The 12,692-nt window shown below is 42.2% G+C and overlaps 1 protein-coding gene across 1 annotated transcript in view; it reads left to right on the forward strand.

Annotated features, from left to right (window-relative positions):
• Positions 1–12,692, forward strand: part of xylt1 (xylosyltransferase I) — a 284,788-nt gene that overhangs the window by 219,940 nt on the left and 52,156 nt on the right. Inside the window, exon 6 of the mRNA XM_078559151.1 lies at positions 12,025–12,241. Within this exon, the coding sequence (XP_078415277.1) occupies positions 12,025–12,241 (217 nt within the window). The remainder of the gene's footprint in view (positions 1–12,024; positions 12,242–12,692) is intronic.

The raw sequence follows: 12,692 nt of genomic DNA on the forward strand, positions 1-12,692 counted from the left end.
GTTCCTATGCTTATTCTTCTGTCACTTTTACCAGTAGGAAACCATTTTCACTTTGGCAAATAACTGTAGGCCCACTTCACTGAGCTGTTCCTTTCTGTGTGTTTAATGATTCATGTGTAATTTCCATCAAACATAATTTGATGAAAGAAAATAGGAAGATTCCCAAAGTGCTTTACAGCCGTTGAAGTCCCTTTGAAATGTAGTCAATGCTGTAATGTAGGAAATGCAGCAGTCAATTTTCACACAGTGAGCTCCCACAAATAGCGATGAGAAAGATGACCCAGTCATGCGTTTTAGATATTGGTTGAGAGATAACTATTGGCCAGGACACCGGGAAAACTCTCCGGCTCTTTTTTGATTTAGTACCATTGACCCTTTTACACCCACCTGATAAGGCAGATAGGGCCCTGGTTTAACGTTTCATCTTAAAGATGGCACCTCTGACAGTGCAACATTCCCTCAGTATGCCACTGAAGTGTCAGCCTTAATTTTGTGCTCAAGTGTTTAGAGTAGAGCTTGAACCCATAATCTTCTGACTCAGAGGTGAGCGTGCTACCACTGAGCCATGGCCATGAGACCCTTGCGTAAAGTCATGTGCCATCTCTTCATTTCTTAATAGCTCTGGTGCGTTTTGTACAATAAAATCTGTTTACCCCCAAAATGGACACTGACTGACAGTCCCAACTAACTTGCATTATAATAGGTTAAAAACTGCCACTTGAAACCATGGACCTCATAACTTACAATTAGGAACAGCCTTCAAAGCACCAGGTCTGTTTGCATACCAGAAATGCAGGTGAGCGCAAGGAAGCGACAGGTGAAAAAGCAACAGCTTCTTTAGCCAGCATCCGTAATGGGAGAGAAACCCCTTGATGTCTGGAATTGAATGGGCTGTAGCTCAGGGATAGAAAGGTTTCTCTGCTGCTGAGTAAAGAACTGCCCACACTGCAAAAGCCAGAACCTGCACTAAAATGAGCAGTATTCCAATGGGAAGGGGGTTGGGTCTCCAGGATGCCGCCTCTAGATTATTTACATGGTGATTATTGGGTTAAATTTCCTACCGATGTGCACCCCCTTCATAACATCACCTGACCTTTCCCAAAGAATGCCAGACGAGCATTCACGAGGAGGCTAAAGAGTCCCACAACGTGGTGGGAGGGTCTCATCATTGGTGGGGGTGACGAAACAGAGACTGGGAATGGGGTTTAGGGGAGCGAAGGAGAAAGGGAAGAGAAGGGGACTAAGAGTTAGGAGACTGTGGTTCAAGTAAGGTGGGGGATGGGCAGCACCATTCTTATTCAAACAAGGTAGAGCAGCAACATGGAGCAAGAGAGGGTAACTGAGGGGGTAACAGCGAGCACAACCGAGGAGGGAGATTTCTAAACTGGTGGCTATTAGACTGTGTAGTCCTTCACCATGTGATTCTTATTTAAAATAGTATTAAGCGTAGAGCAGAAGAGCAAGGGTGCAGACTGTGGAAGCAATCTCACAGGAAGAAAGCTTCAATCAGACTTTGAACAGCGGGTGCAATGCAAAAGCCGAAGTCTCAAAATCAAACCCAAACGTGAGTGGCTGGAGAGAGCAGGAGAATGTAAAGCTGGAAGATTACATTTCATTCCATCAGTGTGTCAGGTGCTGCTCGCAGCCCCCTCTCAACGCGTCAGACTTCAAACACTTGCAGCTGCAACACATAGAATGAAGGGGAGAGGGAGGCCCAAATAGGAGTCTACAGGACATTAATATCCCCCACCCTCCAATTTGGCAGAGGTCTCCTGCAGGCACTCTGGCCCTGTCTCACCCTGTGAAGTTCGCCAACGTAGCAGATCCCAGTATCAGGACATCCTTCCCTCAATGGAATAGAATTCTGAGATGGCAATAAACAGGGAAAACCAACAAGCAGAAAATGGAAATAAAAACAGAAAATGCTGGAAAAACTCAGCAGGTCAGGCAGCATCTGTGGAGAGAGAAACAGAGTTCATATTTCGAGTCCACATGACTCTTCTTCAGAGCTGGAGAGGTAGAAATGTGATGGATTTTATATTGTCAAAGGGAGTGTTATGGGTAATGTTAAAGACTAAAGAAGGTGCTAATAGTGGCATAAAGGGAAGATAGCAGAAAGTGTTATTAGCAGAACAAGGGTCAGCACTCTCTGAAAACAAGACATAAGAACAAGTTACAGATGACCCTGTGGGGGTTGGGAAAATATTTTTTTACAAGATCAAAATGAAGGACAGAATTCAGGGTCTGAAGTTCTTGAACTCAATGTTAAGTCCGGAAGACTGTAAAGTGCCTAATCAGAAGATGAGCTGCTGTTCCTCCAGTTTGCATTGGGTGTCACTGGAACATTGGAGCAGGCCAAGACATTTGTCTTGTGTCCATGACATCTTTGTCAAATCTCTCCTGATCTCCCATCTATCCCTGACCTTCTATTTTGCTCCACCTGCTCCACACATCACCACCCCTTTCAACAATATGAAACCCATCACATTTCTATCTCTCTTCAGCTCTGAAGAAGTCATATGGAATCGAAACATTAACTCTGTTTCTCTCTCCATAGATGTTAACATAACCTGCTGAGTTTTTCCAGCATTTTCTGTTTTTATTTCAGATTTCCTGCATCCGCAGTATTTTGCTTTTATTTAAGCGGAAAATAGATCTGAAATTTCATCCTCCTGGTAGGGCTCCAGAATTGTACATAATCCCAGATATGCAAGATAAAAAGAAGGAACACTGGAGGATATATAGCCACTCCTGGGATATTTGGCTCACCTGGTTTACTGCACACACAATGACCATTTTGAAAGTAAAGAAACCTGCAAGTAAAGGACATCTGATACAAGTCCCTTGCGTGCCTCCAATTTACAGCTTTCAAGGTAGATAAGAAATTTAATATGCTCCAGCCTGGCTTTAATTCTGTCTTTTACCAACACAATTGGTGAATTTCCCACAATCAGTTTAGAATTATGCCTCAGTGGGGTTATACATCGCTGTGCCCTGAATTCATCCAGGAGACAGAGTGCAGGTGGTTACAGTAACTCAGCAGGAAGAAAGTGCAATCTTGCTCATCCACTGTACACAATGAAATTACATGCATTAACAAGTATTGAAAGATTCTGTCCATCTTGTTTTAATTTCCTGCTCATTCCATTAGGCTGTGCTATCTACTTGTTTTATGCGATTGGAAGATCATTAATATAGCAGTACAAGTACCTAACATCATACCATGGCAGCCAAGAGAGCACATTGCAAGGTGATTTGGGAAAAATAAAATCAAAGCTGCAATGAATTTACAAGCTGGCATTCTCAGTTCTAATATCCTACAATCTGCTGCATTAAAAGGATTTGTCTCGTCCTGATAATGCCTTAAGGTGTGCACATATCTCTTGTTCTAACAGATCATGCAGTTAATTCCACATTACTAGACAACATTATAAAAAGCTGTAATGTTACCTTGAAGCACATTTTTTAACATTGAGTTTGTATGTATTCCGAGTTATAATTTTCTGCTTATAATTTTCAGATTATATTTTATTGTGATAGCAAACACTTGGCGAGGTGGGTGGGTGGAGTGAGATTTTAAGGGCCGAAATCTCCGATTGGCAAGTGGGGGCTGGGCCCGCCCGCCAACACGTAAAGTGATGCACGGTGATGTCGGGAGTGCGTCCCAACGTCACCGCACGTCATTTAGATTTTCAGTTCAGTGGGCACGCGCCGGCGCATCCGCCGAACTGTCAAAGGCCTGTTAAAAACTAATTTGAACAATTAATTGAGCTGCCCGTCCAACCCTAAGGTTGGGGGGCAGGCGAAGAGCCCAGGCGGCCTTCGCATTTTTCATGGAACCTCATCCACGGGCAGGATGAGATTTCATGAAGTGTTTAAAAATTCAATAAACTTTTTTTTTAAATCATTGATGTGACAGCTCACATGAGCTGGGACACATGAGGGGACATGTTTTAAAAGTTTTCAAATACTTTACTTAGAAATTTTAAACTTAAACAAATCTCCCTGAGGCATCTCTGTGACTCATGGAGATTTCTGAGCTCTTTCACGTGCATGCACGAAAGAGCGCAGGCCCTGACTCAGGGAATCCCTCCCCGCCCGCACAGGGGAGCGCTCAGCGCTTCCGGGCGAGCGTCACGCTGGGCGGGCCTTAATTGGCCCGCCCACGTAAAATGGTGGCACAGCCCCAATTGGGGGCACCGGCTGGGTTCCTGCCCGCCCCTCTCCCCCAGACAGGGGGAAAACTTTCCCTTAACTCCCAAAGCAGATTGGGATTTCTCAAACCTGACCCCAATTCACCTACTTCTGGTTTTAGTGGTTACAGGTCGGCGGGGGTGGGGAACATGCTATCAATCTGCCCCTAGGAGGCGGGTAGGTCAATAAAATCTTTTAAAGAGGCCGCATGCCTCCAGTTTTACTTAATCTTTTCGTTTTAACCCGTGGATGCCTGATTTCCCGAGGCTCGGGAATCCCGGCAGGTGAAAGGAGGTGAGAAGGGCTGGATACCTGAGGTAAGTACCTTTACAGCACTGCTTGTGGGCCAGGAGGAACAGGATTGTGGCACCTGCAAGCTAACTGCTCTATACACCCCGTAATCAGACTCTGCAATGCCGACTCCCCTACCATCTCCAAACTTATATTTCATCCATTCACCAGCCTCACTCCCTCCCAACAGGGAGTCAGCCCATCAGTCAATTACACATTTCAAAACAAACCCTGCTCTGAATTCAGTCGGACCTGCGGGAGACTTGTACTTCCGGGTTTCCCCGCAGTTGAACCTAGACTCCATCCCTCACGTACCCACTCGCTTCCTGCCTCCAATTAAATATGCAGGCATCTGAGTAAGAGCAGAAAGATTTGGTTTGAACAGAATTGATTTCCTTCAATAAGTATTTTCCGGTCTTAAGATCCTTAAACTCGTTACAGATATGAAATGGTGAAAGGAGCTTGATCAGATATGTAGAAACGTATATATCCATCGTTCATACACAGCGAAAATGAAGTGATGTGAAACGTCAAATGTCGAAGGAACGCACTTCAATTTTAAGACTCCGAGAATGAATTAATTTTTTTAAAAAGTCAACAGATGGATTAAGGATTTTATTGCTTTTTAATATTTAATTTAAATTCCACAGATATGATGAAGTATGTGGGTCACCATAAACTATAAGCGAAATTTGAAAAAAGAGTGATTACTTTAGTGAGTTGATGTGCAGTGTAAGAGAGAATAATGCATGCTTCAAAACCGATCAAACAGGATTATCAAAGGATTCTTTAAGCTGCCCAGTTGTAGTGTACTATCAGTGTGCATGTAGGTAGATAATTAATATTTAATCTCGTGTGGAGATGCTGATCCTGCTACTCTTCTAGTTGTGTCTTTGATTAAATACACAAGCTAAATCCAATTACTGTACCAGCACTGAAATGATAATTAATGCTGCAAAGAATTCGCAGCCATTGATCCTATTTCTCTGACTATGGTGGAATCTAAAACTTGCCAAATTCTCATTGTTAGTGGTGTTGTCAAAAAAATTGCTCTTTGTTTTTCGAAGTGATAACTTACTTAACTAGTATAAATGCCAAACATTTGTTAATGCAGCTGGGAAGTACATATACCAGGGCTCAATATGGTAAGAAAGTTCATTCCAATGCCTGGACTTTAGAGGTCTTGCAAAACTTCAGTTTTGAAAAGATGGGATGCTTTTTTTGGGTTAGGGGAAGCTACACACCTGCACAGGAGAATGTACATAAAGACCAGGTCAATTCTGGGTCTTCTGTTGTGAGGATCTGAGAGGAATAAAATAGCACAACTTGGCACAAGAAAAACAAAGTCGGGTACATGTATCAGCCTGTGCTAGTATGAGTACAAAGGATGTATTGAACAAATAAGATAATCCTGAGTCACCAGCTACATACTAAATGAAAACTTACAGTACTGGAATACACAACACATAGAATTTACACCACAGAAACAGGCCATTCAGCCATCTGATTTATACTGGTGGTTATGCTCCTTAACACCCTCCCCCCCATTATATTTACTTCTCCTAAGCCTATTCTTCTGTTCTTTTCCATTCATAGAATTACAGAGTAATACAGTATGGAAGAAGGCCATTTGACCCATCGATTAACCCCGCTCCTCAGCTCTTTCCCCATAGCCCTGCCAATCGTTCCCCTTCACAGGTTTATCCAATTCCTTTTGAAAGTTATTATTGAATCTGCTTCCACCACTCTTCCAAGCACTCTGTTCAAGATCACCATAACCTGCTGTATATTTTTTTTCCCCTCATGTCACTTCTGGTTCCTGTGCCAATTACCTTAAATCTGCGTCCTCTGGTTATCGACCCTCCCGCCACAAGAGGCTTATGTACTTATCTAGCTTCACCATAATAAGTTAATAACATTATTATTAATGAATTATCAGATGCCAAATCAACTATTCAATAGGGAGGTGAAGGGCATATATGACCAATAAAGCTAAATATGGTAGTTATGATTCATATAAAATATATTAAAGTACATCTATATCATATTAGATGTATGTATAATAATGACCTAGAGCCTGAAGGAGACAGCAGAACCCAATAAGCAGCTATGTGAGTGCCTGGTTCGAATCAGTTCCTCATTTCCCTCTGGTTTCTGACGATTTCCAATCAGTTACAGCTGGAAACCAGGCACTAATGGAGCATAGTGCCACCACTGGCAGAAGAATGTCATTGCATCACAAGTTTAAATGGACAGTTTTACACTTATAAATGTGGGCATGAGAATTTATAATGGAAATATAAAGTGAGGGTAAAATGCGGGTTAAAATGGGGACTGAATTACATCCTGGTCCCATTAACTCCGGCACTCTGACCTTGCTTCACCTGTGGACTATACTTCACCTGTAGACTATACTAGACTAACAGGCTGATGCAAAATCTGTATAATTCCTGATTTCAAAGAAATGTGACTGCAGAAAATTTCCATGGGCGTAATTTTCCATGCTGCTGGTGTGGGACCTGTAAGGCGGCCTGAGCGGACGATATGGCAAGAAGGCCCAAACTCAGTTTCACAGCGTCGTGAAACCAGTTTGCAATCACCTGCTCTGCCCATCAATGACGGGTCATATTTCCTGCCGTTGGACATCGGGAACCTCATTGTAATACGCTTGCATATCATTATAAGCCCAGCATGCCAGAATCGTCCCCCCCACGCTGGATCATCCGAGCATGTTTCAGCATTTGTAAGGTGTGCGCTTGGCGAGCTGCACTTCGCTTTGGACTTCGAGGTTCGTTTGCCTAGCTTGCTTTGGGCAGTACTTGCAGCCATCAGCACCAGGCTTCTCAGACAGCGCCACTTCACTTTTAGGAGGGCTCACGGGCAAGTCTCTACCTACTAGACCAGCCATAAGGCGGGAGTGGCTTTTCAACGGCTACAGGCTTGCTTGGGGAAGGGGGAGGAGTGACCTTAGATGAGGAACGAGGCTGTGGGGCAAGAGCTGTAGTGGGAAAGTAGGTATCCCAGGCTGTGTGTGAGGGGGGCAGGTTGATCTGTGTGAGTCGCCTTAAGATGGTGAGGGCTGAGGAGTCAGTATCCAGAGAGGATGAGGCCAGATGGAGATGTGAGGGTGTTTGTGAGAGAGTGAGTGAGATGCCAGTGAATGTGTGATGGGCTTGAGTATGTGAGTTTAGAGTGATGAGATGGTTGCTTTACCCTGGCAGCACAGATGCAATCATTTATCCTTTTTCTGCATTGGATGGTCAACCACTTGTGTGCAGCATTAGCACTGCTGCCATCGCCTACCAAGCTGGATTGGTGAGATTGCTGAACATCCTGTGGCCTGAGTGGGGGTAGAGGACATCACAGCGGGCCCCCACGGCATCCAAAAGGTGTTCCAGGGATGCATCATTGAATCGGGGGGCTGCAGTCTTCTTGCCTTTTGGGGCCATTTCTTCTGTGCAGCAGTCCTGGACTGGAAGCACTGAGAGGTGCGCATGCTGTTGCACTTTAAGCATGGCAACCAGCGTGAGGAAACAGCGAGGCGACGGCGCGGTGGGCAAATGAGAGCATGCCTGTCATCAAAACGTCGTGTTTCCCGGGAATGCATGATTAATGAGGTGCGATTGGGATGATATATTGTAAAAAGCCACCTTTGAGGCTGGCAGGTAAAACGTTCTTTTTCCCACCCGCTACCATGCTTAGTGCAAATCTGGGTCGATTCCACCCCATAGCTCAGATCACCTTGACTTAAAAGGAGCCTCTCAATTTCAGCTCTTGCACCTGTATCAAATCACCCCAAAATCTACCCTACTCTAAATTGAATAAGCCCAGTTTTTTAACCTAAGTAACTAAGGCTGTTTAAGATGAGAATTATTTTTGGTACTGCTATGAACAATGTTTAATTTTAAGTTGAATTTATATATATATATACATATATTATTTGTGTGTTAAGAAAGGTAAAAATGGTTTCAGTTTCATTTGGGTTTTGTTTATGAACCTGGGTGTCTGGAAAGACTTGTGACTGAAAGGATCTTTTGGGTTTGTTTGTATATATACATTTTTAATGAGGTCTTATAACCACTGAAGTTAAAGAAATGGGTTAAAAGCGGCTGAAAGTTCAGCCCCTTTTGTTTGTTTCTTGAAACAAAACACAAAGTAGAAAAACTTTACTGTTGCCTCGCAACATTGATCCAGAGAGACAGACATAAAATAGACAGGAGCTGAGATTGGGGAGTTTAGTGTGTGTGTGTCAGGGAGAGAAAACAGGGATCTGAAGCTCTGAGAAGAAAAGCCGCAAGGTTAGTGGGACAATAGTTAACTGAATAGTCAGTAATAAAACTCAGTAAAGTGGTCAGTTTAGCAGAGGTGCTACTGGGAGACTGAGTTTAGGGTACTTATTTGTTTGCTCTGCAGTTGAAGAAGCAGTGAGGTTAGAGTACGGTTTTTGGCTGTCTTGGTAGGAGATACGAGTTGGGTGAGAAGCATTAAATGAATGCTTAGGAGTTCGCCGGAAAAAAACTGCAACTGTGCCAAGTCCCAAGCATGAAGCCTTTGTGCCAAGCTAGTGGTAACTCTTCACTGGCGTATCTGTCTGTAAAGGTATTGCAGGGGTAAAGGAATAGTGGGAATTCAAATAATCTTGTTGTGTTTATATTGAGATCTTTCTAACCTTTTTGTCTAGTGTAATATAGTCCACTTTTCTTATTTTATAAATATTTTATTTGTATTGAAAGTTCACCAGCAAACTCCTGTGAATTTGTTCAGTAGCTTTCCTCCAAGCTTTCTAAAAAAAAACTTAGGATCTCTCAAGCTAGGTTTTACTCTGGGATCTGAGTATTAGCAGCAGCTGAGATCATAACAGGCACAGTCCTCTGAACCTTTCCCAAAACCTCTATTATCCATTAAATGAGCGAACTAAACCCTTTTTTTTTTCAGAAGCCTTGTTGAGTGTCCCTGATGTTTCCTTCTCTACCCAGGTTATCATAAAGAGTAACTCCTATGAGCCTGTCAATTACCTTCCCTGTAATTGATGTCTGAAAAATGGGCCAGTAGTTCCTGGGATTTGACTTGTTATCTTTTATGAAAATTTGGAACTCCTTGTGCATTCTTCCAACCCAACATGGCAAAATCCAGACTTTAGCGGGTTGTTAAAGTTACGGGCAAGCAGCTCTCAAAGCACATCTCTCATTTCTTTAATTACTCTCAGGTGAGCATCATCTGGACCAGCAACCTAATTTATCTTCATATCCCTTATTCTATCAGAAATATTTACAGTTTTATTGTCTACAGTACAAGCCATAGCTGGCAGTAGGATATTGTTCACCAGAGTGAAGATTGGTGCGAAGTGATCGTTTTAACACCATTACCATGCTTTGGGAGCCCATCTGAATCTCTCCTGTAAGGTCTCTAATGGTCCTCTGACTCCTAACTTAGCTGTAAAAAAAAGTTTTCACCATTGCTACTGCAATTGTCTATTATCTCCCTTACCATTAATCTCTTATCTGCTCTGATAGATGCTTTTGTTTCCTTTGATTTCTTACAATATTCGTATCTATATATGAAAGAATCATAAATACTTCACAAATTTGCTTCATCCCTGCGTATAACCAGTTAGCCATTTCAGTTTACTTTGTCATCCAATTCTTCTAGCCAGAATTCACAATGTAGAAATGGTTTGTTTAAAATCTGCTACCAATTCCTAAATCCAAGGAACTCAAGGTAACTTTAGGGAAAGGGATTTTCTTTGCAGATCTAAGTGAAAAGCTACGTGTCCCCTGTGTAATTGAACATCAGAGACAGACTGCAGAGGGGGCCTTTATATCCCAGACAGAAACTTAAACATATGTTGCTGTTCAAATTCATTAAACACTGACATGGTTGGTATCTCCTGAAAACATACAAAGCTCTTTTCTTATTTTTCTGCATCACATAAAAGCAATTCAAAGAGACATTTTAGATTGGGTTAGAATAATTATAGGAACCTATTGACTCAGAAAGCAATTGGAAAGAATTTACACCAACTGCATAGTTCCAATAATGAAATGCTGCTTGTCCTCCTGTGGAGTAACTTGTACTATTCATTGTAGTTCTTTGTTTTCAATTGCTTTAGTAGTGTTTCCAATTTTACAAAAATGTTTCAGCCAGTGAAGTAATAGCCATGATCAAGCTGTCTTTGACTTTTGCCTTTGTCGGTTAATTAGTGAGATTTATAACCTGGCAAAAGTCTGATTATGCAGCACAAAGCAATTTAAATTTCATCACCAGGATGCACTGCAAATGTGAAATGATACTAATTTAGGAAAATAACAAAGGCAAGGAAGCAAACCAAAACCGAAGTTAATGCTGCGCTCCTTGTTAAATCCTTAGAAATAGTTTTATGCTAGTGAAGAGTGTGATTTGTAAATGTAAAGTCAGAAGAACATATTCAATAGCAGGAATAGGCATTCGAACTCTTGAAAAGATCATGGCTGATCTTCTACCCTCTGCCACACCTTATCGCGCTATCCCCATATCTCTTGATCCTCTTCATGCCCAAGAAAGTTTCCTTCCGCAATGAGGTATTAGCCTGGATTGTTAGTAAAATTCTGTGGAGTCGGACTGTAACTCACAACCTTCTGGATTAAAGGCAAGAGTATTAACCCTGAGCCAAGGCTGGCATTTGGAATAGGGAAGTTATATAATAGCGGCTCATTTTAATTTAAAGCACCTGGTGAAAAAAGGACAAAGATCATCACAGCCCCAATCGGACAGTGCATAGAACGGGCAGCTTAACCAAACCTATCAAGCTCCTGTTGGATGTCTTCGGTTGAAAATGGCTTGATGTAGAAGATCAGCCTTAATCTAGTTGAATGGCAGAGCAGGCTCGAAGGGCTGAATGGCCTCCTCCTGCTCCTGTTTTCTATTTCCAATGTTCCTATAAAGCTATCCCCACAGTGGCAGAGGAAGAGAACTACACTGCAGTCATGGGAGGTAGCTAGAAATTAAATAAGATTATTCCAGTGTGGAAAGTATTTGCTACAATGACCATTTGCAGCAAAAGCGTGAACACAACATATATTATCTGTAACTTTCGAAAGTATTTTGTTCACACTTCATTGAAGATAAGTGGCAGAATCCAACAATGTTGTATTGCATGTGGTGCAGCAATCGGTGAAGTCTAGATTGTGGAACTTCTCCATTAATTCCTTGAATTGTTATGCATTTCCTGTCATGGTTGACTCTATGGAGATATGGATAGCATGTGTATCTTTAGATCTTTTGATGTGTTTAATGAAGGAGATGAATGGCCCTTTCTCTAGGTTTCATTAAACTTTCGCTTACAGCAGAATTATAGTAGACAGCATTAAAATGCTGAACTGTTGCAACCGTTGAATGTAATGATACATGAAGTCAGAGCTCTCCTGTTTTAATCTGCTCTGTGCCACCAGGTCGCAGTTTCAACAAGGAGTGTATTTATAGCTGTCTTCCTAATTGCTGCTACAATTCGTGGGTCACCTCATGATCTCTCAATTTTTCTCCCCTTTTCTGTCCTCTCCTCAGGTTCATAAGGAAGCAGGGTTTAGACAGGATTTTCTTTGAATGTGACACACACATGTGGCGCCTAGGAGACAGGAAAATCCCGGAAGGCATTACTGTAGATGGTGGTTCTGACTGGTTCCTCCTCAGCAGAAAATTTGTGGAATATGTGAACTATTCGGAAGACGAGCTGGTGACCCACATGAAGCGGTTTTATGCCTACACCCTGCTGCCAGCTGAGGTATCAAAGAAACAGAACTGCTGCACTCCTTTGTGCATGTCTTTTTATTTTAATGAATTTTGTCTCTCCACAACCGTTGCACTTACCTGTTAAGCATGACTGGGCTTTTAAGCAGGTAAAATTTTTTGATTTAAAAATTAGGTTTACAATTTACTACATTTTGAAATCCCAGCCACGTTAACAACTATGATCCAGGGACATGAAAAAGTCACAGGAAGTGCCTGCCTCAGTAGAATAAGACCCAGTGCCCTTTGCCTTGCTGCAGCCTTTGACCACATGATTTGCAGCTACCTCGTGTACTTTGTACGGGACAGCTTTTTAAGAAGAAAAGTCTGCCCTTTTTGGAATATTCTGGCCTTTTCAGATCCACTGCAAACACTATGGGAATTTCCACATTTTTAAAATAGCTTAAATGTTTTATTTTCATCATTATTTGCTTTGAATTTTGATA

This window comes from Cetorhinus maximus, chromosome 15 (genome assembly GCF_964194155.1).
Source record: "Cetorhinus maximus chromosome 15, sCetMax3.hap1.1, whole genome shotgun sequence".
NCBI lineage: Eukaryota > Metazoa > Chordata > Chondrichthyes > Lamniformes > Cetorhinidae > Cetorhinus > Cetorhinus maximus.